General features: G+C 33.6%; 1 protein-coding gene across 3 annotated transcripts in view; it reads right to left on the bottom strand.

Annotated features, from left to right (window-relative positions):
• Positions 1-17714, bottom strand: part of LOC143230483 (solute carrier family 52, riboflavin transporter, member 3-A-like) — a 38089-nt gene extending 20375 nt beyond the window's left edge. Inside the window, exons 1-2 of one of the 3 annotated variants that reach the window (XM_076464130.1) lie at positions 17361-17714; positions 271-545 (exon numbers count right to left, since the gene is read on the bottom strand). In XM_076464130.1, coding sequence (XP_076320245.1) covers positions 271-501 — 231 coding nt within the window. In that variant the 5' untranslated portion in view covers positions 502-545; positions 17361-17714. Of the gene's footprint in view, positions 1-270; positions 546-4633; positions 4768-4989; positions 5470-17360 lie in introns of those variants that run through there. The other 2 variants (XM_076464129.1, XM_076464131.1) reach the window with 2 other exon arrangements.
• Between the last annotated feature and the right edge of the window lie 8959 nt (positions 17715-26673).

The following is a 26673-nucleotide window of genomic DNA, read 5'->3' as shown; positions in this document are numbered from 1 at the left end:
AAAACCTCGAATCTGAAGGGAAAAAAAGATTTAAAGTAGTGCGAATTTTGATATTCATAATAACCATTAATAAAATACAAGAATACGCTAGTATGCTGAAATGAAGTGCAATGAAAAAAGAAGGACAATGGAATTTGAGATAAAAAAAAGGATGTTTGATAAAAACGTCAAAGTGACTGGATGTTAGTTAGGCCTTGATGATATTGGAAATAAGTTTAAAAACAAATAAACTGGAATTAAATAAGATAGAGTGGATCAGAAAATAATTACTTTTAAAACGAAAAACTTGCGTAGCAAGCTATACGTAATGGGTCCAAGGTTTGCCACTTGTGTTATGACCACAATATATGAACCTAGAGTCCATTTTTCAGGAAGCTCAGAAACCAGTAAAGGAAGTTCCACCCAAAGTCCGTTAATCTCGATCCAAGAGCTTATTCCAAAAAGAATTACAAGTATGTCAACCAGAAGACGACGAGTTGAGAAACATTTCGTCAATGCCATTTCAGGTTTGTTTTTTTTTCACTGGTAACAGTTGAAAACAAACGCTGTAAAAAAACCACACACAACATAGAATTACATTTATGAGAAATACTTAGTTAACGTAATTTCAAGTAATTTGTTTTAACTATAACAACTGAAATTAATGAAGGTAAAACTTGTAAATACCAAAGAGAAAATAAAATACAATTTATTATTCTATTCATGTGCATGTTAAACTCATACAACTGAAAAAAATCTTCATTAAAACTTTAGAAAATCTCTAGGTACAAAAAATACCCAAATATGAAATAATTACGAAAAATTTCAAGTAATACACAAATATAGCAGTCTGAAGTAAAGAAAAACTACAATTTAATGGTCAATTTATTATTTATAAAATACCTTATTGTAGAATTTACAAAAAAAAAAAATAAGTGTGTGTGTTTTTCTTATAGCAAAGCCACATCGGGCTATCTGCTCAGCCCACCGAGGAAATCTAACCCCTGATTTTAGCATTGTAAATATACCGCTGTGGCTGCTCGTAATCCGAGGGTCGCGGGTTCGCGCCGCGTCGCGCTAAAACATGCTCACCCTCCCAGCCGTGGGGTGTATAATGTGAGTCAAACTATTCGTTGGTAACCAAGAGTTGGCGGTGGGTGGTGATGACTAGCTGATTTACAGCATTGTAGCACAATAGCCCTCGAGTCGCTTTGTGCGAAATTCCAAAAACAGAGACATACCGCTGTACTAGCGGGGATGATAAAGAAGTTGTACAGTTCACTAGTATCTTGTATTTGTTTCAAACAGGACAGTAAGTTTTGTTGTAATGCTTTTACTATTTCATTAATGTTCAAGAGTACAATATTGTTCCAATTATTATCTTTAATTAATCACAAATTAAACTTTTTTATTGTTGTTTGACATATTAGCTCCATATAAGCCCAAAATAGAGTTCATAATATGCATATCAGTGCTTTTAGCAAGTCGAGTCATGGTTGCGAATGTTCTCTCGGAATGTTCCAGAGATACTTAGAATCACCTGCTGTTAACAGAGCAGTCAGGATGTTATATGTTGTTTGTAGATCTGCAGTGTGTTTGGCTGATATACAATTCAAGCTCTTGTTGGCCCTCCGGCATGCTTAGATGTAATTGAGAAAGTAGGAACTGATGTTATAAACTGAAGGGTGGGCATTTCTTTATTATTGTGTAGCATGTACTTTTAATCGTCGAGCCGGCATGGTCAGGTGGTTAAGGCACTCGTAATTTGAGTGTTGCAGGTTCGAATCCCCATCGCACTAAAAATACTCGCCCTTTCAGCCGTGGGTGCGTTATAATTTGGCGGTCAATCTCACTATTCGCTGATAAAAGAGTAGCCCAAGAGTTGTGGGTGGTGACGAGTAGCTGCCTTTCCTCTAGTTTTACATTATGGAGGGCTAGAGCAGGTAGCCTTCGTGTAACTCAAGAAAGTTGTCGTACGTATAGTGTAGATTGAACATAAGTTTCTTGTGACTCTATACTATGGAAGAGAAACTCCACTTATCGCAGTGCTTGTCTACATTTTACGGACTCTTGGCCGCATGTGCTGACAGTTTTGATACCAAACCTCGAGGTTACCATCAAACACGGGCCCTTCGTTATTTTTCTTTTCACCAACGCAAGCAGATACAGCAGTAAGACGCTCCGTGTTATACCCCTGTTTACCGTTAAAAGAACTTTTTAATCATAGATTATACAATTACTTCTCTCGTCCCTACTAGGCTAATTAATGTAAGAAAATAGGTTTCTTTTATAACTATAGCTTAAGGAAGAGCTGGATGATAGATACTATGTCTTTTTTGTTTGTTTCTGTTACTACAATAAACTTTACTCACTTTCGTAAATCTGTAAACAGTTGCATTGGCGTTTAAGACGTAAAAACTAACACTATTATTTAGTTATACGATAGGCATAATTCTAAATTATAATAAGTATGATACTTGAACGCCGGTCTCTGAAGATAAATCTAATCACATTGATAAATGTCTTACATGGTTTTAATGTGAATTTATAAACAGATTTCATGTAAACGAATGATTTGTATTTTCTTGCACACTATGTTTTTTTGTCGTGAGATCACAGAAGGTAAGTGTATATCACGGTATTGAAAACGTCCACTTTGAAATTTATTGTTCCAAAGAGAGTGTGATGTAATATCAATAAACGTAACAAATTCTATGATATACCTTCAATACCTTTGTGAAAATTATCTAATTGTTATGAGTGTAGTCAGTGTTCCGTGTTGTTAGATATCAGACAAAATATATTAGTTTTTGTTATCATTATGTTCAAAAATTGCATGTCAGTAGCAAAATTCAGTTCTTAAGATGTGGTTATTGACTGTCATATGACTAATGAACAAAGATCAGTTAGAAAGTATAATAGAGTAGAAAGTATAGAAGAACTGTATACTAGCTGAAATGTATTATACTTATACGAAAGTTAATTTTATCTTGTCAATTCTGTGTTTATAGTTCATACATATTTCAATTTGTATTAGCCCTAACTATCTAAAAACATCGAGCTGTTAGCAGAATTTCAACATTGAATAACTTTAAAGAACATAACCTAATTGCCTCCAATGGTATTGTTATTTGTCTGCGGACTTATACTGCTAGAATCGAGTTTCGACATGATGGACAGTGCACAGATAGATTGTAAGAAAGTCGATAACGATATTTATTTAAGTGTTTCAGGTCGTACAATGAATAAGATAGATATGTGTAACAAAAGTAGTTTTAAACTACAAATAAACGACTTACAGACCGAAAAACCTTCAGACCTTCAAAATAGCACGAAAGTAAATTTCCTTCTTTCGTGATGACGAAAACCCACTTTGTTAACCTGAAGATGACCTAAGAAGGTCGAAATGTTGTTCTATACGTTATTTCAATTAAAACTTTAATACCCCTACCAGCCGTCTTGTGAATACATTTAGTTCCTCTGTGTCGTTATGTAAGGTTTTCTACTGGCTGTTACGTTGAGCGACATACAACATATTTTGGATGTAAAATATATTCTGTAATAATGAACACTAAACTCACGTATTTATAAAATGTAAAAGAATTATGATTTTCTTATAAATCATGTATTTTATTCTGAAAAGCAACAAAATTTAAATATTTTGTCAATAACTTTTGTAAATTTTGTTCTTAGAAACTTCAAAAGCAAACACATGTGACAGACCTTAAACAAAGTATCTTTTTCTAGACTGAAGTTTTGTTATTTAATGTTTTAGTTTGTGTGGTAGATGATAAATATATTGATGATAGTATATTAGGCAGTGGTGAAAGGAGGGATAATATGAGGGTTGAAAGGTCAAAAGTCCAGCATGACAGGTTACAGTAAGTTTAGTTATGGATATAAAGTGCATGATATGTATTGTATAATTTATAAGATATGAAACTTTGATCATATTATTTTGAAACACTTTGGAAAATGTCCCTTGTTTCATTTACAGTGGTTTATTCGATGTGATTAATAAAATTCTGAGAAAATTATATCCTACAAGTATTATTGTACTGGTCTGTTGGTCAGTATTTTATAAAGTAAGATGTTTTCAGGAATATTGTATTTGTTTGTTTGAAGGTTTATTAATAAGTCTTTCAGCATCCTTGCTAAATGTGTGATTTTATTTACAGTACATTGAAATATGAGTTTCGTGATTCGTGATGACGAGAAACCCACTTAAAGTAAAAACGTATCTCAAGACGGCTAGTATGGGTATTAGAACTTTTATTAAAATAAAGTACAGAACAACGGTTCGACCTTCTTAGGTCATCTTCAGCTTAACTTGCAAAAAGCTATTCTCCGTTTTTTGTAATAAAAGTTTTAATACCCATAGCAGCCGTCTTGAAATATGAATTAAGAACAATTAGCTAAATGCAAATCCGTTTCGCACAGTAATACAGGTACCTAATACCTTTCTTTGTCCACATGTACTAGGAACAAAACATCGTAGAGATAGATTAAAAAAAAATCTCAAAAAATGAAAACGAATTGTCTACCTTTTATAAACTTTTTGAAAGACAAAGTAATAAAATATTGGGGTAGGAGTGGCCAGTGCTTAATGTGTTCGAGCTGCGAATACGAGGGCTGAGGACTTAAGGACTGTTACCTGGAAAATACTGTCCGCACTTTGAGGTGGTGAGTGCGCTTTAAGAGCGACTACCAAATCTCACTATCAGGTCAAACAACGTTAATCCAAGAGATGGGATTGGGTTCTTTTCATTAGCTGAGTTTTCTCTAGTCATTCAGATAAAATTAAAGAAAATCATAATAAAATAGCTTTTTTTATATATAATTTAGAGCGAAAATTCTGAAAAAAAAAAGAAAATAAACATAAGAGGTTATTATTAAAACACGGTAAATAATTTGGATAAAATGTTCAGATACCTTACATAGATTAAACCTTACACTTTATGATAAAAAGTACTGCGTGGCTATATTATGACTTTATTTTATTCAACATACCTGTTTAGTCCTTTTCAAATAACTTTATTTTCTTCGTGCAGTCACACGATATAAATCATGCAATGAAAACGTTACTGTTCTTTAAGTATTTTAATAAATATCACTCGCCTACAGTTCAGACTTCTGTCAGCCATATCCTCTACAGTTGTTGTCCCTTTTAGTACCCACCTCTCTTTAGGAACGTAATTCTGGGAATCTTACAAGGTAATAAACTCAAGAACCACAGCGGTTTTATAACTGGTTTTCATAGCTACTCTGCTGATAACACAAAACTGTGACGTATCATATACGTTCAGAAAGAAAGACTTGACGACCGTAGATATCATGTGTGGTTTTACAGGTTTAAAGATCATTCTCAAATTCAGCGTTCCCATGTTTACAGAGAAGTAGTAAGTACGTAACAGTGAACTAGTAAAAAAAAAATGACTCAAATTGGCAGCATTAAACAGCGCGTGAGGCCAAAATGTTGAAAGTTTTGACTTTTATGATAATACACAGCCAGGAAGATCGTAGAAGAAAGTAAAACTTGGATTACACTGTGGAGTTATTTAATTTAAACAGAGCACAAAGTAATCAAATCTCAGCGCAACTACGGGTCAAACAACCAAGACTTATCTACTACTTATCATAATTCAATAAAAGCAACTCAAAGTCACTAAACGAAGTTATATTTATCAGCGCTGTTTCAACACAATATAAAGAGCTGTTTATTCAAAATTATTGTTTCTAAAGCTTAAACAGTATTAGCGCTCTGTTTTGCTTTCAATCTCACGCAAATATACTTGATGAATAGCTGCACTAACCCTCCTTAATTTAGCAATGATAGTGTAAAAGAAAGACAGCTATTTAAAATCGGCTACCGCCAACTCTTGGGCTTCTACGTAACTAACAAATAGTGGGATTAATCGTAATATTAAAAGTTTCTGTGAGTGAGATAGCGAGCATGTTCGGTTATAGGAATTTGAACCCACGATCAGCAAACTATGAATCCAGCACCTTAATTATCAGGCATTCTATTGTATAAAACATTTATTTTTAAACCCCATAAAAACAAAACACAGACTTAGTATTTACTAACAAGCATTAAGTGTAAAAATCACAAAGAAATGGTCTTGTAAATAATGGTTTTAAGTTCATAAAGATAATTACAGTGTTTACTAATATCTTACCGCATTCTGGATTGATATCATAGACATATAATATATACGTATACTGAATATGTACACATTATTGATGGATAAAAGGTTATTTAACTTATGACAATAAATTAGAACAATGTAATTTATTCAGTTGCTTAGTAGCATGAACAATCTGGTCATTCTGACTATGTAATGGTTAGTCAAATTTTAATCGATCACATCATGGATATTTTTCATTGTTTTTTGGCTGTTTCTAAACACAAAGCTAGGTATTTGGTTATCTGTGCTCTACCGCGGCTATCGAAACCTAATTTTTTGGTGTTTTAAACCTTCAGATGGATCTCTGAGCTATTGAGAACTCTAGGATGTTATATGAATGGTATATAATTTAATTTATCTTTGATCACGACCACAACCCATTAATCATAAAATCGAGGTTGAAGAAAGAAACTGTTTAATATGAAAAGATTACAGTAAATGGAACTGTTATCAAATATCGTTTCATTGCACTTTTGATATAGTAGACATGGTACGTTTGAGAACTTTAACGCACTGCAACTGCTTGTTTCGACTTTTGTACTGAGATCTTTTTTTCGACTTGAAAACCGAAACTTCCTCTCAGTTTATTTCAACAGATAGTTACAGTTCATTAACTTTCTCAAATTATCAGAATATGCGTGATACAATTTCAATAATGTCTTGCGAGTATAAAATTTTTTGGTTTTCAAAGATGTTTAAATAAAAACACAGGAAGGAATATTTCTGACAGAATAGTTTTGCTGAACAATATGCACAACTATGTATTTTCTTATTTGTAGCAGTGTAGTTTGAGAAATGTTGCGAATAATTGTTTCGACAATCGCATAGCACTTTCCAAGTGAACTTGATGTATGGAAAACATTTATTTCAGTAGCGAAAGCTATAGTTTACATAAGCAAGACGAGATGACGTGGTGCATCGTTATACTTATAATTTCAAATACTGTCACATCTTTGTCCAACTTATTGCTTATGCAATACGCAGCTGCTAGTGCCTGAAATACTGCATTAGAAGAGCATTTACTTTAAAACATGTATTTATTATTCTCAATTGTAACATAATTAAAGATGTTTCAATGCTTCATAAAGGCAATACAAATTGTCTCTTAGGTGCAGTATCAATGGTAATGAAATTGCAATCTGAGTACAGTAATAAATATTTCAATTTGTTTTAAACTAGCTACTACTTCCTCGCTTGAGTATCCAAATACTTTGATATTATGACATCACAATCCATATTTTCTTCACCCATATGACAATTGATACTGTTTCTTCCATTGAATTCACTTCTGTGCACTCAAATCTTGTAGATAACCACTTCCCTGCAAAGAATTTTTCCAGTGTCAAGACATTGCTGGCAATGTCATTTTTTGTCCGTATCGTTCATAATCCAATGGTGTTAAACATGTCTCTGTTGTTTTAGAAGCGTTTTTGCACTTTTCACTTCTATGGTCTCCACTGAGCTCGTTATCATTGCTACAGACAGTGCATTGTGATGTCCATTTTTGGGAACGGTGGTCTCTCGCTCTGCCGTTTTCATTTCCGAAGGTATCACAAAGGTATGTCATTGTATTTACACAGACAATTAAATTAATTTTTTTTTTTGAAACATGTATTTCCTAATGACTTTGTCAATCTTCATGGGCTTGAGTTTTAAGATAAAAGTCTGACATTTCATGACTAAAAATGCAGAATTACAAATTGTGATAAAGTTTTGATTAGTGCTCAGAGATAGTGCATGTTTTTACAATTTCCAGGTAGAAGTTGCGTCGCTTATAACTGACACAGTATTTTACAGCTAAAACTCACTTCTGCACCATTTTATCCATCTAGTCAAAATTGAGCTACCATAATTATCTTATCCAGAATTCTTTAAAGAATCCCCCAGACAACAGCATTTATACTAAAATGTAGTCTACATCTTTTTGGATATGGAATGGTAAAGTATGGTTGATGATATTATTTTGTGGTGTTTTCATTTTTCATGTTTCTCGTCAGTATTGAAGCTGATGAATAGGAACTATCTCAATGGTTGCTGAAGTCCCGGCTGAACATCAAAATAAACCAGTTACTAGTTAATAACTCATCAATACTTTGTAAAAGAAATTGTGATATCAGAAAGAAATCAGTAGATTAGGTCGAAATATCAACCTTGTAACAAAATACATTCTTTTCCTTGTGAAAAGGAAAATAGGGCGCTGACACGCTAGGGTAAAAGGATTCATACTGATCATAATGTGTCTTTGCACATTATACATACTTCCTGTTTTGAAGAAACTGTGTAAAAGAGCAAAAAAGGGATCATGTCATATGTCGTGAACATTTTATTAATAGAAATGAAAGTATCTTTTCTTTTAAAGGATTTAAAAGAATTCCTGTCAAGCTGAGTTTACTTTCAGTTTCATTCTTGAGCTGACAAAGAACTTTTTCCTCGTGTACAGTTACTGTTCCGTATATTTGTTCCCATACACAGTTTTCTCAACCACGTCAGATCTTTACACCCCAACATTAAGTTCACCTGTGTACAGGAAAAATTAATCAAATAGCATTTATCGACTTCAAGATCACAAGAACCGATACACAATTCAAAACAGAAATCCACAGAAAAATTACTCATACTGGACTATACGTACATTCCTTGGGACTCAGCACATGAAACAAAACAAAAATTCAACATATTAAGAAACCAAATAAACACAGCCACAAAAATATGTTCACCTGATAAAATTAACGATGAAATCAATAAAATAAAACAACACTTCATTAACATCAACAAATTTTCTCCAAAAACAGTGAAAAAAATTATACGCACACACACACCTAGACCAATAATAAATCTCAAGATACAACAAACTACAAAATCTTACACCGCTGCATACCATATATTCCCGACAACTACGAAAAAATAACCAACATTTGGAAAAAAAACATAACAAAACACAACGCTCCAGTAAACACCAAATTTATTCAAAACCAGGTACAAAACTAAAGTCTGTACTACTTAAAAACTACACGGAGAAACACAACACCGACATTATTTATAAAATACAATGCGACAATTGTCACGACTATATTGGAGAAACAAGCAAAAAAAATAGAAACCATATTCAAAGAGCACGCAAAAAGCAACACCGTCACACGTTTTTGAACACTGCAAATCAAATAAGCACAACATAACCATAGAAGGCACAAAAATACTAAATAGGGACACAAATATAGACAAACGAAAAATCAAATAATTCCTACTTATACAACAACTAGAATCAAAATTAAACCAATATAAAGGAACGCTTTTACACCGATACTAAGTAATAGATCCAGCATGGCCAGGTAGTTAAGGCACTCGACATGTAATCTGAGGGTCGCGGGTTTGAATCCCCGTCACAACAAACATGCTCGCCCTTTAAGCCGTAAAGACGTTATAACGGTTAATCCCACTATTTGTTCGCGATGAGTGGTTTTGACTAGCTACCTTCCCTCTAGTCTTACACTGCTAAATTAGGGACGGCTAGTGAAGATATCTCTCATGAGCTAAATTTAAAACAAACCAAACCAAATACTAAGTAACAGTCTAACATATAACTGCAATACCCCCTACAGTCCCGTTCCCGTTTACACTCTCGTCGACATGAGCTCAGCAACGGTCAGTTACAAACACTCTCTTTGTTAACCTGGAACTTGCCTAGAGGGTCGAAATGTAGTTCTGTACTGTTTGTTTTTAATTAAAGTGCTAATACTCATACCAGCCATCTTGAAAATACATTTTTAGTTGAAGTGAGTTTCTCTCATCACGAATTTAACATTTCGATTGTGAGGCACAGCCTTGTAAGTAAGTTTATGGTGTTATTCATTGCATATGCATCATCAATTTCTTTCTCTCTCACTGATCCACAAATACTTGTGTTACACTATTTACAGTGAATTATATCGACAAGTAACATCATTTCATTAAATGTGATGCTAATATCAACTCTTGTTGTGTTTCATCACATATTAAATGATTTACTGTTTGTTTGTTTTTGAATTTTGCACAAAGCTACCCGAGGTCTATATGTGCTAGCCGTCCCTAATTTAGCAGTGTAAGACTAGAGGGAAGACAGCTAGTCATCACCACCCACCGCCAACTCTTGGGCTACTCTTTTACCAACGAATAGTGAGATTAACCGTAAAATTATAACACCCCCACGGCTGAAAGGGCGAAATGATTTACAACATCTGTGCACACACCCTTAAGGAACACATTACAAGACCTGTATTTATAGTGATCCGTTTTTGAACTCATATTTTTTTTTCAGAGAACATGATTAAGTATCATTAAAGTAGATTTAAATACTTATCCTCTGAGATAACTGATTATTGATTCTAAAATGCATGTAGAACATTGTGTCGCTTTTGTATTATCTGCAGACCCATGGCCAATTTCTCAAGTTGTGATCCTCTTGTTTTAGCAAAATATGTACAGCTTATAGTGTTATTAGATAGTTAAATTGAATACTTATTTCTTTCCTGATTCTACTGTTGGAGGTTGGGGCAAGTAGCATCTTTATGTTTAGGTAACATAACGTTTCTTGATACTTCTAGTATCCTTTTCATTCTACTTGATCAAAAACACAGTTTGCTCTTGCAAGGCCCACTAACAGGTTTGGGACATTTTATGAGATGGAATAGAGACATACGAATGAATTATCTTTGGCAACCGACAATGAAGAGACAAGACGTATTCCAGTAAGCAAATTACACTGAATTAGAGAACTTAATTTATTTGGAGTGCTCATATTTTTCTCCAAAAACATATATACTACAACTTGTTTGTTTCATGTTATAGTTTGCTATTAGTTTGTTTTTTTTAATTCAAAGAGACATAGCACCTAAACGTTTCTTTCTGCTCATCTGGCCTACGTTTAAGTGTCCAATTCAACACGCTTAGAAACCAGTGATACTTTGTAAGGCATAAAATAAGTGTTATTAACCTAAGATATTTTGTTGCTAGTTAAAATTATTTTTGGTGTGTAAAGTAACGAAATATTCTGATTAGAGATTTTAACGTTCAGTTCTCAACTTACCTCCAGATGCAACGAGTTCGAAATGAATTATGAAATACGGGCCAATGACTCAATAGAATAATATGTCAAAAACACAACTTTAAATATCAATAAAACAGTGTGTATCAAATGAAACCACTGTGATAATACTATAAACAGACAAAAATGTGTTCTTCAAGAACTGAATACAGAGTATTAGTTTTTTTATGTTTTGCCTACTCTCGAAAGTTAAACCGATACTTTTGTCCATTGGTTACTTTTTACATGTTGTACTGTTTAAACAATTCAATGCGTAAAAAAGCTACGTAAAATAATTTAATGACAAAATACACAATGATATTCATTAATTATTATTTTTCTGTTTGTGTCTTAAGCGCAAAGCTACATAATGGATTTTCTGTCCTCTGAAAGAAGAGAACATGTCAAAAGCATAATAATCCCATAAGCTTGCTGCTGTACCATTGATGAGATAGGACGTTTTCGTAATATAATATTTTATTTTATATCACATGATATAACACTAAGTAATATATTGAAACAGTATCAACTTCTGTAAAGATAGAGCTCACAGTTTGATACAGAAACGAAGTTTGGTTTACACAATTTTTTATTTCAGAAAACACTGGTTCCGCTTAAATAACGTGTAGTAAACTCGTGAAGGTCAAGGCAAAATAAAACTGTGTTTAAAATCATCATAAGCTGAATCATTAGTTTGTCGAATATTTTCTCTAAATTCTCTTCAGAATATTTCTCATGGATGCCACCTTCTGGTGAGTTCATTGTACTTGATTACTTCATTCGAAAGTGTGAGAATGAAATCAGTGAATTAAATTTAAACGTGAAGGCTAAATCTAAATATATATCTCACGACAAACAATTGGTTTTAAATATTTTGCAACAAAGAGATGATGTTATCATGAAACCAGGAGTCGAGCGATCAGAGTTGGGCACAAGGATTTATATTTAACTAAAGTTTTGAAACAACAACAGGGCTTTCTACACTCTTCTTCAAGTCAATCTAATTTTTGACTCCAACAACCAAATAACATCCAAAATTGAGAAATGGTTTATGCTGACAAATTATCCTCTGCAGCCAAGAGTCTCATTGTAAATGAACCTAGAATTCCCATTTTATATCTTCTTCCTAAAAATCCACAAGGAAGGATATCCATTGTGTCCGCATGCAGCTCTCCTATGAACTAGTATTCTGTTACCCTGACGAAGTTTTATTGCCACTTACCATGAACTAATAAAAACACATAAAAGACACCGCTCATGTAATCACCTTAATCAAAAACACACATTTCACTATAAAGGAACACTACATTTTCATTATGGATATAAAATCATTGTACGCATCTATCCCACACAATGAGGGTTTAGTTCCTCTAACCCATTTCTTAAAACAACTACCCAACTGCAAGCCCGACATGGCCAGGTGGCTATGGCACTAGACTCGTAATTTTACGGTCAATCTCATCATTCGTTGGTAAAAGAGTAGCCCAAGAGTTGGTGGTGGGTGGTGATGACTAGCTGTCTTACACTGCTAAATTAGGAACAGCTAGCGCAGATAGTTCTCGTGTAGCTTTGGGCGAAATTCAAAACATACCAAACCCATACTGGACACTCCAACACATACACTTCTACGTTTAACCGAACTTGTATTCACACTTAGTGTTTTTACTTTTAACGGCAATTACAACAAATAGATTTATGGAGTTGCTATTGTAATTGTAATGGACCTCGCCTTTGCTTAACTCTTTGTTGCATTCATTAGAAATCTCATATCTAATCAATACAGTGGATCAGTACCCATGATGTACCATCGCTACATTGACGACATACTAGGGATTACATCCATACCAAAATCAGACTAAGAAACTTTCTACACTTTGTTTCCACTTTTCTTTAGAATTGCACACAACATTTCTCTTTCTCGACATTAACACTCCACAACGAAAAAACACACCGATTGTATTCCACTTGTGCTAAAATACTACCCACTCAATAGGAAGATTAAATATATTACACTAAACAATTACACAAAACTTCCTGAAGAGCGTAACATTAAATATCTTTTCAAGGACCCGCCCATTATTTTTACAGACATGACAAAATCCTGAGAGAAATCCTGGTGCACAGTACCTTTACATAAAAGCAAAATGATACTCTATACACTCATACAATTAAAAGAAACAACTGTGTTACCTATCCACATATAATGAGCAATACACACATACGAGAAAAAATGCAGCTTTCGACATAATAACGTCCTTTACATGTACCACTGAAGGTGTCATTTAGTACACAATTTGCAAAAAAATGCAATAGTTTATACAGTGATCGAAGACAAGAACATCTAATCTATATGAAACTGCTGGACCAAACTGCGAATATTTAACCATTAATAACCATACAGTTGAGAACTTTTCGATTCTAGGACTTATTAGTGGTTCGACAGATATTCTCAAAAGAGAACGTTGGATAGGATATCTTGAGACCTAACAACCATTTGGTTTAAAGGAACGTTTTCTTCCCTACAGATTCTCATTTTTTTCCATATTCTATTACATTCTGTTTCATGTTTTTCTGAATCGTAATATTTCTCTATAAAATATAATTTTACTGAGAAATTTCACGCTCAACGTTCAAAATGCTACGCACTTTCTTTTTTGTAAGCTGTAACCTCTGGCGAAGTGAAATATCTCGAAGGTCATCCTCTTAAACTAAAAAACTCGGCGTTTGTGTAACCTATATTTTAATCTTGATATCTTTATTACCTCTGCACTTAACTATCTATTTCTTTTTATAAAAATAGCTTTCACAATTTGAAAAAAAAATTAAATTATGTTAACACGGTTTTTATTTCAGAAAACACCAGTTTCGCTTAAATAACACGTAATAAACTAATAGCGCTGAAGATAAAATGAACATGGGTTTAAAATAGTCGTAAGTTGAAGTTATATTTTGTCGTTGTGTTTGGAATTTCGCACAAAGCTACTCGAGGGCTATCTGTGCTAGCCGTCCCTAATTTAGTAATGTAAGACTAGAGGGAAGGCAGCTAGTCATCACCACCCACCGCCAACTCTTGGGCTACTCTTTTACCAACGAATAGTGGGATTGACCGTCACATTATAACGCCCCCCACTGCTGGGAGGGCGAACATGTTTGACACGACACGGGCGCGAACCCGCGACCCTTAGATTATGAAGCGCACGCTTTAACGCGCTAGGCCATGCCAGGCCCTGTATTTTGTCGTATATCTTAACGTTTTTATTTTTCGTGAGTATAAAGTTTTTTTTTAGAGCTTAACAGAATAACAAGAACTCATAACACAGGAAGTAATATAATACCTTATATGCAGGAAGTAATATAATACCTTATATCTCCTCGTTAGATTCCTCAAAACTTTCTTTTATATAGCTGTTTTTACTAAAGGCCAGTAATGGACATGTTAGGTATGAGAGACAATTAAACGTCACAAATACTGTTTGTTTAAATACAAAGATATGCATATAGCTGTGACCATACAAATCAACAACTCGAGCAACTTACGTAAATATTAAGGATTCTGACATAGATTTCTTATAGAATAAATTACACAGTTTTATCGCTACTTTGACAATATAATAAAAATACATAATGAAAAAGCTACAAACAAGATAGACATATCTAACAGTTTTTCAAGTATTTTTATCAGTAGCTTGATCAAATCAACCCTGGTCTCAATACATATTTCTGCACTTCAAAGCTGCGTCTCCTGATATTAGTCGAAAACGCAATTTTACATACATGGCAATCTACATACGAAAGATTCTCTATGGTGTTTATATTGGACTGCAGATTTCTGAGAGCAAAATATTGACAAGGAGGAAGAAAGAGTTGTGATCATTTCCAACGAATTTGTATACAGGATGATTTCAAAAGTTTCAAAATCATAACACGTGATTTTGCACTTTGTAAAAAATAATTCATGGTCAATTAATTTCTATAATCCTGTAGTAATTCATAAGTAGGTTGCTAAATGTTCTGCACTAATTCACTCTCAGATAACCCTATACTTTGTATGTACTTTTCTAATTTCTTTCCAGTGCTAATTTTCTTTCTCATAGGCTTCTTTCAGTATTTAAATTCGTATTGAATAATTTATAAAATATTATTTCTAAATATCTTTCTTCTACTCACTTGCTTCAGGCCTTTGTGTTCATAGATTCTATTCCAGCCTATTATAAAATAGAGCACTTTGGTTACCACAACTGGAAATAGACTGTTTAAGAATAGTCCTCATACCCCAAGTTTTTCCATATTCCTTTGTTTTCCAATGTCATTAAGAAAATGAATATCTTCTATCTTCGTTCTGGAAATTCCAACTGATTTGAACACAGCATTATAATCTGAGTTTATGAATATAATATTTTATGTCGGAGAGGTCCGTTCATACCTTTCCAAAAAACGATCATTTTTCAGTAGTACTGCATTATTTAGTAATAGACATTGTCAAAATGTAGTTTTAATACATTTTGTACTATACATATATTGATGTTAACAAAGGAGTTTCTGATTTCCTAAATTCAAAGTCGTTTCAGTATAACGTTCTTAACTTTCTGTACAATTATAAATAAATTTACCTTCATTTCTATTTTCATTTCTCTTAAATCCATTTTTCCTGTGTTATTTGTTAAGGAACGTTTGTTGTAAATTACACATCTTCATTAAGATGTTTTGAGTCACATGTTTTGGTTATACACACCGTCGAGTCTCTTATATAATGTAACTTTTTTTAATATTTTTGACTCCTGTAGTACATTATCCATAGAGAACCTGGTTCATAAAATATGTTTTAGGGTTTTACAAACAAGTGGTAATGGAGTTACACCTGGTACTCCAAACAGATTACCAATAATAAGAGAAATCCTTAATAAGACTATTAAAATTCAAGCCCATCTTTCGACTTCACTCTTCTGCAGAAGTATACAAGTGACTACTTTAAAATAGCGTCTTAGCTGCTTCTTCTAGTTAACGCCATTTTTTTTATTCTTTGGTCTTTTGATCATGATCACTTGTATTTGATATCTTTAGGTTGTTATCAGAACTTTTATAGCTTGGCCTGGTAGTTAGTGCATTGACTTATAATATTCTGGTCTCGGTTTCGAATCCCCGTATACCGTTCTTTCAGTCTTGTGGATATTATAAGGTGAAGGTCAATCTTGCTATTAATTGGTAAAAGAGTAGTCCAAGAGTTGGTGGTTGGTGATGTTGACTATCACCTATCACTGCTATATTAAGGACGGATAATGAAGATAGCCCTCGAATAGCTTTACACGAAATTCAAAAATAAACAAAGTAAAAACTGTAATCCTACACAAATTTTGACTTTACTGGTATGACTGATGTAAACTACGCTTTCTTGGCATATATTATTTACAGGTCTAAATGAAGTATTAGTCAAGTCTTACTTTAATATGGCTTTATCGCTCCAACAACAAATAACTTGTGAACATTGAAAGACTTATGTATAGTCCTTTGTTGGTGTCCATATTCCACCATGTTATATATTAAATTGTCAAGACTAGCCTTTTACACTATAAGGAATCGCTAACGGTAAAGTTGAGTTGAAAAATGAACGTTATAGGTTTCAGTAAATCGAATGGTCATTAAATTTATTTAAAAGGAACTTTGAGACCTGGATAAAAAAACAAGTTCCAGTTAACTGACCAGCTTCGTTTGTCTTTCAGTTATTACATTATCTACTAGTTAAATTATCAGTATCGTATTAATTACAGAAACAAATTATCCATATTATTTTCAAAGCAATTAAATGATAACTTTTTTTTTTCTGAAAACAACTTCTACTCAACAGAAGAATTCTGTAAATTTTAAACTAATGAATTTATTCATTCTATGTATGACCTTCACAGCTATGTTTAATAATAATAGAATATTTTGAAAGTGTTTACAAACATCTAGTTATATTATCGCTGTGATAGCAATGTAAAAAGTAAATAAATTAATCTTATATCCTTAGCTTTGAAATAACATCTATTTTAAATTAACCATAACTTGTACTGGAATCACTTAGACATCAAATCACCATATAGTTTTACATGTACAACTTGTAAGAACAGAGGGTGTTAAACCCCTACCATACTTACGATACCACCTTGTTTGAAAATCTAAAATTCACGGTTCGATTCCCTTCGATGGACACAGCAGGTAGCTCTATGTCTGTGGTTGTTTTTTTTTGCTGAAGCAAACAGATAAACTAAACAGCAAAATTGAATTTTTTTTACCTATTTACTAATTTTTAAATATTCAATAATATTATCATAAATTAGTTTATGTTTTTGTCCTAGTAAAGTTACACATTACAATAACTTAATCAGATATTCACAATTGTTACTTCTCAGGATAATCAACAAGTTCACCTTAGACATTATTCTAAACTTATAAACTTGGGCAGAATATTACTTTAGCAGATTCAAATGGTCTTAAACCTAATGTTACGTTTGTCTGGACTAGATTACAATAAGCTTTCTTATCTTCAAGGCTAATAAGTAGTTTTTAGGATTACATTAGACTTTGATTTGTATCTTAGCAACTATCTACTACATTTATTTTACCTAGATAACAGTATCATCCATCGCAGAAGAATAAACTTTCACCTGCTGGTTTATCATACTTTTGTCGTACTGTCATAAATTGGACTGGGCAAACATTTATTTGCTACTTCATAGTCTCTCCAAACACTTATCGATTTGTTTTGTTTGTTAGTTTTTGAATTTTGGGCAAAGCTACACGAGGGCTACCTAATTTAGCAGTGTAAGACCAGAGGAAAGGCACTTGGTCATCACCACTATCCGCCAACTCTTAGACTACTCTTTTACCAACGAATAGTGGAATTGACCGTCACTTTATAACGCCCCCACGGCTGAAAGGACGAGCATGTTTGGTGCGACGGGGATTTGAACCTGCAACCCTAGGAATACGAGCCGAAAGCCTTAACCTACCTGGCTATGCCGGGCCATAACACTTAACGAACAACCAGATCGCGGATTAACATGATGTTTTTGTTTCTTTTTGTTACAGTAGCATACAATACTGTTGTTTCTTCAGTCCAAACCTACAACAATGAGAAATTTGCACTCACAGGAAACTGTTGGGAATCAAATACTAGATTTGAGACTTAGCACTGATCCACAGGGGAATACACAAATTCGCAGGAACGAAGTAGGTTTATTCTTATTATGACAGATATATGGAATTTGCAAAATGTAATAATTTTTTTGTTTACGTGGATGCATTTCTTCTCATAAAAGCCTAGAATCAGAACTGTATGTTAGACTGATCCAAAATATATGATATTTATATAACAGTTTGTTTGTTTGTTTTTGAATTTCGCACAAAGCTACTCGAGGGCTATCTGTGCTAGCCGTCCCTAACTTAGTAGTGTAAGACTAGAGGGAAGGCAGCTAGTCATCACCACCCACCGTTAACTCTTGGGCTACTCTTTTACCAACGAATAGTGGTATTGACCGTCACATTATAACGCCCCCACGGCTGGGAAGGCGAGCATGTTTGGCGCGACGGGGATGCGAACCCGGGGTCCCCACAGATTACGAGTCGCACGCCTTAACACGCTTGATCATGCCGGGCCTTATATAACAGTCTTGTATTTTTAAAAAATATATATAATTAAGCTATTAATCGTAAGGCGAAGTTTAATAAACAGCAGTAAAAGAATAATTTAATTGTTATACAAATCATGACCTGGATTATTGTGCAATAACTATAGTTTGTTATTACTGATGACAAGAACATTCCATGAAGAACCTTTATTACGCTGGCGACGCACGATTACAGTTAATCATGCTTATCATAAGACACTTGGGCCTATAATATACTTTAACAGTATAAGAAAAGGACCACACTATATTTTCCATATCCGTTGCCGACGACGTGTTTCGTTCAATACAGAATACAATAACTGTAGTTTTGGCCTGACACTACTTATTAATCAGTGATGACGAGAACACCCACTTGTAGAGAAAAATATATATGTAAAAACGGCTGGTTTGGGTTGAAAAAACCCAAATCAGCCGTTTTTACACATATATTTTGACACTATTTATTGAACCATTTATTACAATAAAAATTGTTATAGTTTGTACATGTCGTTCCAGCAAGCGAAGCATAGTTATGATTACTTGTAGTTGCTTGTCCACTTGTTTTTAAGTTAAACACAATGTTACACAAGAGGCTATTTGCGCTCTGCCCACCACTGTTATTGAAACCCGGTTTCTAGAGTTGTAAATTCGCAGATATAACGCTGTGCTATTGGGGGAACTTGGGCTTTTCTTTATAGAGTATTGTTAAAACTATTACATATTTAACAGTAAATTAATTCAGCCTGGCATGGTCGGGTGGTTAGCTGCGCTCGCCTCGTAATCTGAGGGTCGCGTGTTTAGACCCCGGTCATACCAAACATACTCGCCCTTTCAGCCGTGCGGGCATTATAATGTGCGGTCGTTGATAAAAGAGTAGCCCAAGAGCTGGGGGTGGGTGTTGATGATTATTGCCTTCTCTTTTGTCTTGCACTGCTAAATTAGGGACGGCTAGCGCTGATAGCCTTCGTGTGGCTTTATGTGAAATTAAACAAAATTCTTTACTCAGTCAAAATAAAGAATAATTCTTTAAGTTTTATTAGCTTTATTTAACAACGATTTGTTTTAGTTTTCAATAATGTGTATATTTCAAAGTATTTATTATTTTTTAAGTATTACCTGTCAAAGTGTCTTAAGATCAGAGGGATTGAAGAACGAAAATTATCAAAGGTAGTTTAACTACCTTTCTCTGCTCTGTTAACATTTGCACAACACTCTATGTGCACTTTGTTATATACACAGCAGAAAGAATACACTGTAACACTAGTTAAATTTGTCACAGAGAATTGTATTTTACAGTTGCGCAAAACAACCTGGTTTTCCTTAGTATAGATTTCAGGGTTGAATAAATTGTATTAAAACAATTTGTATTATAGATATCAGCGAGTTATCTAGGCACAACAGCCGTTATAAAGTCGTGATAGAACTGAGTATGTATGAAATACATTTTGACATTTGTTGGGTATTTAGTAGGTAATGCGGTAACACCAAACTCTGAACCCTTCTCAGAATAATATGTAACAGCCCTTTTCGATTCAAAATATTTATACGCTAAAGTAATAAAGACATGTTCAGAACGGGAATTTAGAGTATCCGAGAGATAAATATCTAAGGTTTTTGAAAACAAGAGAACTTAGATTAAAGTGGGAAGAAAGATCGTCCAAAAACAAACCTGTAAGTAGTATTCCAACTGTGGTAAGCCAAGAACAGGTGAGCTTCCATGTACGCAAAAGTCAAAGACAACAGCTACCAAGGAGTAACAGTCAAATGTATGCAACATACTAAAGAAGATCTCCATCTGGAAACGTGGCCAACAAAGTGAATTATCGAAGATAAGGTTCCCAATAATACCTGATATTCAATTGTCGCATACCTGAAGAAGACATAATATGAAGAGGATATTCATACTATTCTACCTGAAGTTGTCCAAGAACTTATGTTCGATCAAACACTTGGAATTAGATGACTTATGGAAACACAACAAGTAAGAGTGGTGTGCTTTGTAATCGACAGCCTATTCTCAAGATGCACAGTTTTCAGTTAGAACATGATTACGCGTGGAGAAATGAACTGTTACGATGTGGTAAGTCTTTAAATTTGTTTTAATATAATCTACTCAACCATCTGTATAGTGTTTCATGCAAGGACCGATAACTTATTTGATACATCAAAACGATAATCAAAAAGTTAAAATTAAAATATGCATACATTATGTTTTATAATAATTTTATGTTAACGTAGCTAAATTAGCAACTTGATAGCTCTGCATTATTTCTAGTTTAATTTTGAATACACTGTGTAACAAACTTTTTACTTTTTCTTGTTTCTTGGCAGAAAGTGTTATTTCCCAACTGCTCATATGAAAAGTAAGTGAAAAAGACCTATTTTTTCTCTTCAAACTTCACTTTTGTGACCTGGGTAATGAAATTTTTAAATTTACCCATTTTTCCAGAACAATCCAGGTGGATTCAGTGCTATGTAGCTGATAGAGAATTTTCTCAAACTTACAAAAATGTTCAAGAACTTTATAAAATGTTGTTGAACTTACAAGAATGTCCTAGAATGATGTAAAACTTACGAGAATTTTGACAGCCTTTTAGAATTTTCTACAACCTTCCATAGCAATATGTAAACAGGGGTTTACCACTCACCACTTCAGTTTAGTTCTAGCTGCTTAAGTGGACACATAAACCTATCTAATTTTATCAGAGATGGCATCAAAAAGCTGCAAGCATTCTCCAGACGTATTCTACAAATTATATGGCTAATTTATCAAGACAAGAAAGAAAAAGTACTATATGACAGCATCTGCTAAAATGTGTAAAGCCGACAAGGCATATTTCGGCATGTCTATCGGGAATCAAGACAAACCCTGGGCACTTCCTTTTACCTGCAAGCACTGCAAAAAAACTCTAGAAGGTAAGACGGACAATTTTTGCTTGCTTGAATGGTACGATTTTATATTATACAAATTTTAAATCTTTTAATATTCGGTGCACCTCAAAGAAGAATACAAAAGCGTCAAGACCTTGCTAGAAGCCTTGAAGTATGATAGTATGGCTGGGAGGTTATTTGAGACTTCAAAATGGTGGCATTCCTGATGGATCTCCAAAGAGGCTTTACCAAGTTTCTCTGTTATCTTTGCCTTTGGGAAAGCAAGGACATCGCAGCGCTCTACAACAGAAAGCACTGGCCACAATGGATCGAGTTCTCTGTGGGAGGCACAATGTCAAGTGTGAGTCCCTGGTGGACCTCCGGAAGGTGTTGTTCTCACCATTTCACATAAAATTGAGTTTTATGAAAGAATTTGTCACAGCTTTTAATAAGGAGTCTGCAGCCTTCAAGTACCTTCGAGACTTCTTTCCTAAGCTGTATGAGGCAAAGGTCAAAGCTGGTGTCTTCGTTGAACCACAAATAGAGAAGATCCTGGAGTGCAGAGAATTCCACAAGAAGATCAGTAGGAAGGGAAAAAAGCTTGGGGAAGCTCTGTCACAGTAGTTTGAGGCTTCTTGGGCAATCATAAGGCCGAAAATTATACGGAACTGGTTGAGACTCTGGTGAAGAACTACGGCAAAATGTGCTGCAGGATGTCCCTGAAAGTCCATATGCTTGACTCTCATCTTGATAAATTCAAGGAGAACATGGGAGCGTACTCAGAGGAGCAAGGCGAGCGCTTCCATCAAGATATACTAGACTTTGAACGTCACTACCAATGAGCGTATAACGAAAACGTGATGGGAGACTATATTTGGATACTGATACGTGGAAGTGATTTACATTACAGTCGCAAATCTCGAAAAACTACCCACTTCTAAACATTTTTGTTCATTTTTGTATAATTTTGGTATATATACATGTAAATCTTGACTCATATGTTGTTTTTTTCAGACCTTATGTAAATGAAAATGCGCAAATTTGCCCGTGTTTACATAGAAAATAGGTTAATTTCTAAATTTCATTAACCAGGTCACAAAAGCAAAGTTTGAAGGGATTAATAGCTAATTTCTCTACTTTTACAACATAAGCAATTAAGAAATAACACATATTATCCAGGAACAAAATTTGTATTACATGGTGATATTTTTATTTTTTTATACATTTAAGCAACATTAATTCTCAAAGCTCAAGTCTGCCCAGCGATTAAGTATGCCGGGCTGTGGATCTGTGGAGTCCATAGTTCGTATTTTTGATGGCCAAATCTCACTATTAGATTAGACAAAAATAACCCAGGAGTTGGCTGTTGGTCCTGTTGACTAGCTGCCTCTACTTTAGCCTGCAAGATCAATTTATGGACAGCTTTGATAGAATATCAATTCAGTTTTTCTATGCAACACCATCTAATAGTCTAAATATATAGCAGCAAATAGAACGTCTATGTTAATGTTTCCTTACACTTCTTGTTTGTATTTTAGGCCCAGCATGGTCAGGTGGGTGGTTAAGGCGCTCGACTTGCAATCCAAAGGTCGCGGGCTCGAATCCCTGTCACACCAAATATGATCGCCCATTCAGCCGTGAGGGCGTTATAACGTTACAGTCAATCCTACTATTCGTTGGTAAAAGAACAGCCCAAGAGTTGGCGGTGGGTGGTGATGACTAGCTGCCTTCTCTCTCGTCTTACACTGCTAAATTAGGGAGGATTAGCGCAGATAGGCCTCGTGTAGCTTTGCGCAAAATTGAAAAACAAAAATCAAACAAATTGAACAGCAAATGAAAAATAATCGTAGGCGGTCTTACCTATTATTGATTGCTTGAAACAGAACTACATTGAGTTATTTGCTGTATCTTTTATGAGGAATCAAACTATGGATTTAGCGTTGTCTTACTGGAGACTCATAAAAATCCAACCAAAGTGTACACATGCTACTTGAGACAGTATACGAAACAGAATGGTCAGGTATGGCCAGGTTGTTATGGTGTCCGACTAGTAGGCTGAGGGTCGCGGGTTCGAATACCTGTCACACCAAACATGCTCGCCCTTTTAGCCGTAGAGGCATTATAACGTAACGATTAATCCCACTATCTAATAGACTTTTTCACAATCTACAATTTACTTTGTTGAAATATCTTCAATTTTTTTATTTAGTTACTAATATATATATTTTTTACATATATATTTATTCTTAAGGTAACGTTAGAGGGATCTTGTAATCGTCCACTATATAGATTATATCGACCTGGGCGGCAACAACATTTAAGCGGTGGTTGTTAGTATTATAATAATATTTGTTTTAGTTTTTCTCTGTAATTATTTTAGTTAAAAATACATAAATAAATTTCCATTGTACTTTCTTTATTATGTAATTAATTACGACAACCTATGCTTGTTAAATGTTAAATTAAAAACGTTTTTTTGTATAACTATTTTAAAGTAAACTGGAGCTTCATATGCCGTAGTGTTTTATAGAGTAACGTCATTAATATTATTTCTAGCATTAGCAGCACATCTGCTACGCCCTAAAATGAATGATGTAACAATCATAAGAATTTTTATCAAGCCTATGCCTACCGTTATTTCGTTATAGTAATGCGAATGAAGTCAAATGAACATTGGGTAGAACTTTTCACAACACGGTGCAATTATATTTAATCTTTAGAATTAGAAGATTAACTTATTATTACTAAGCTCCTATTTTTATGTTAGACCATAGTCACCACAAACTATTACAGTACGAATGTTATTAATATTAAAAATATAATGAATCTCTGAATTTATTAATAATACTGGATACGAAAAAATCAGTATAAATTATAACAGTTCTAAATTAAAACTAATAATCTCATCTTACATAAGTTTACAGCTTTAATAAAATTAATGAAATTTTTATAAGAAACTAGAGAAGTATGGTATTTCTATAAAAAACGTATCAACAAATAAATTAAATTATAATCATTCATTGTTTTACTTAATTGTAAGAAATAATTAGTGTAAAAATCATATCTAGTGAATGTTGCTGTTAACTCTTATAGTTACAACTTGTGCTACATTTGTGTAGACACTGTATAAGAAATTACATGCAGAAATTTGCACTAGCCAGAGTATTCTTATCCACTGATGATATTTACCAAATGTTAACTTCAGAAACTAAGCCTAATATTTCAAGTTTTTGAGGAAGTTGTAGTTCATGTATAAGTATGTAAAATATTCAAATTTGTATTTTATTACTGAATTTTTCAGATCTTAAATTACATTTAAAGAAATAGAAATATATAAATGACTAATATTTGTATCTGTGGAGAGAATTATGAAAAAAATTTTTTCTCAAACTTTATAGGTTGTGCTCTATCTCTTAAGATGGGAATGTACGAGCCCCTAGAACATAAAAGGTGGGTTTAAATTTTTACTTTTCTGACTATTGTTTATATAACGTTAGCCTAGAAGAACCAAATGTCCACTATTTGTCAGTTATGCAAGTTTTAATGAATCTTGTCTGAAGACCTTTACTACTGAAAATTGGTTTAGAACATTAATATTTTGCTTTAAACACAATGTTTGAAAAAAGAATCAACTAAAATGTGATTGAGTCTGTGAATTACCTTACAACCAGTGCAGTGTTTAAGTGAAAACAGTAGTACCCATGAGACTTCTTAAGATCAGAATATAAGGTCTATATATCATAATTTAATTATCATAAATGCAAATATTTGTTACACTGAGAATGTTAGGGTCATAAATAGCACTCTTTGTATGAAAGTGCAACTGGAGTGTGAAAGGTTTAAAATATAAGCTTTTAAAATTTTTGAAATATTTAATTTCTGTTTTAAGTATCTGATATTGTTTGAATAACAATTTTAGCTGATTTTATAGAAATGAGAGATATTATTGGTAGACTTAATTTTTTAAATTAGGACTTTTTTGCATAATTATTTCTTATTAAACTACAGTTCGTATTGTTCGTAAGAAATAAAACAGTAGCCAAAAAAATTACTCTTGGGAAGATAAGAGATAAAATAATGAATTTAATTATAATGTGCAGGTTTTATTAATTTCAGGTTTCATTCTTTAGTTTTTGCAAATTAGAAACTAGTAGAATAAATGAAATGAAAACAACAAATAGGAAGGGTAATGGGTAACTTGAGGTTATAGTTATTCTTTGCTACAGATATAAATATGTGGGATAGTCTGTGGGTTAAACAGGCAGAAAAAAGATTGTTATGCAGGGGTAATTGGGAAAGACTACTTGACAAAGTAAGATAACTAAGATAATTAGAACTGATGAAATATTATTAATGCATGTAGAATGTAATAATGTAGAAGGCTAAATCAGAGGAGATAATTGAGAAAAACAAAAAGGCTCTAAAGGGAAAGGACACAAACTAATTTTGTCAGTATATTAACTGTGGGAATGAGATCCTGAATAAATATCTAGGGCCGAATTCTAGGCTCATGTCATTGGGTAAAAATAAGTATATAGTTATTTAGCTTTCTACGATCAGTTTGTTGAAAAGTTTTTTTTTGTTTTTTTTAATTTATGAGCTATAATTAGCATATAAAATTTAAAGACTACAAGGGACCTATTGACCCATCAAAACCATTCCATCCACAGACCAAGTGTTAAAAATCAACCTTTATCATTCCAATACTTATCAAGCCTTCTGTTAAAACCCATTAACATTACTCTATCCATTACTTCTGGAAGCGATCAGTTCCAAAAGGCCAACCATGCTAGTTAGAAAGATAAAATTTTCAAAAATTTCCCTCTTCCCATTGAGCTGATCCCATAGGACCAACCAGCTAGCCTGCTCATCCTTACATATTAATTTCAACCTCATAGGCTTTATGATGTACTCAAAATTTCATCTCCAC

This window comes from Tachypleus tridentatus, chromosome 10, assembly GCF_004210375.1.
Source record: "Tachypleus tridentatus isolate NWPU-2018 chromosome 10, ASM421037v1, whole genome shotgun sequence".
NCBI classification, from domain to species: domain Eukaryota; kingdom Metazoa; phylum Arthropoda; class Merostomata; order Xiphosura; family Limulidae; genus Tachypleus; species Tachypleus tridentatus.
This window is presented reverse-complemented; position numbering and strand designations above follow the sequence as displayed.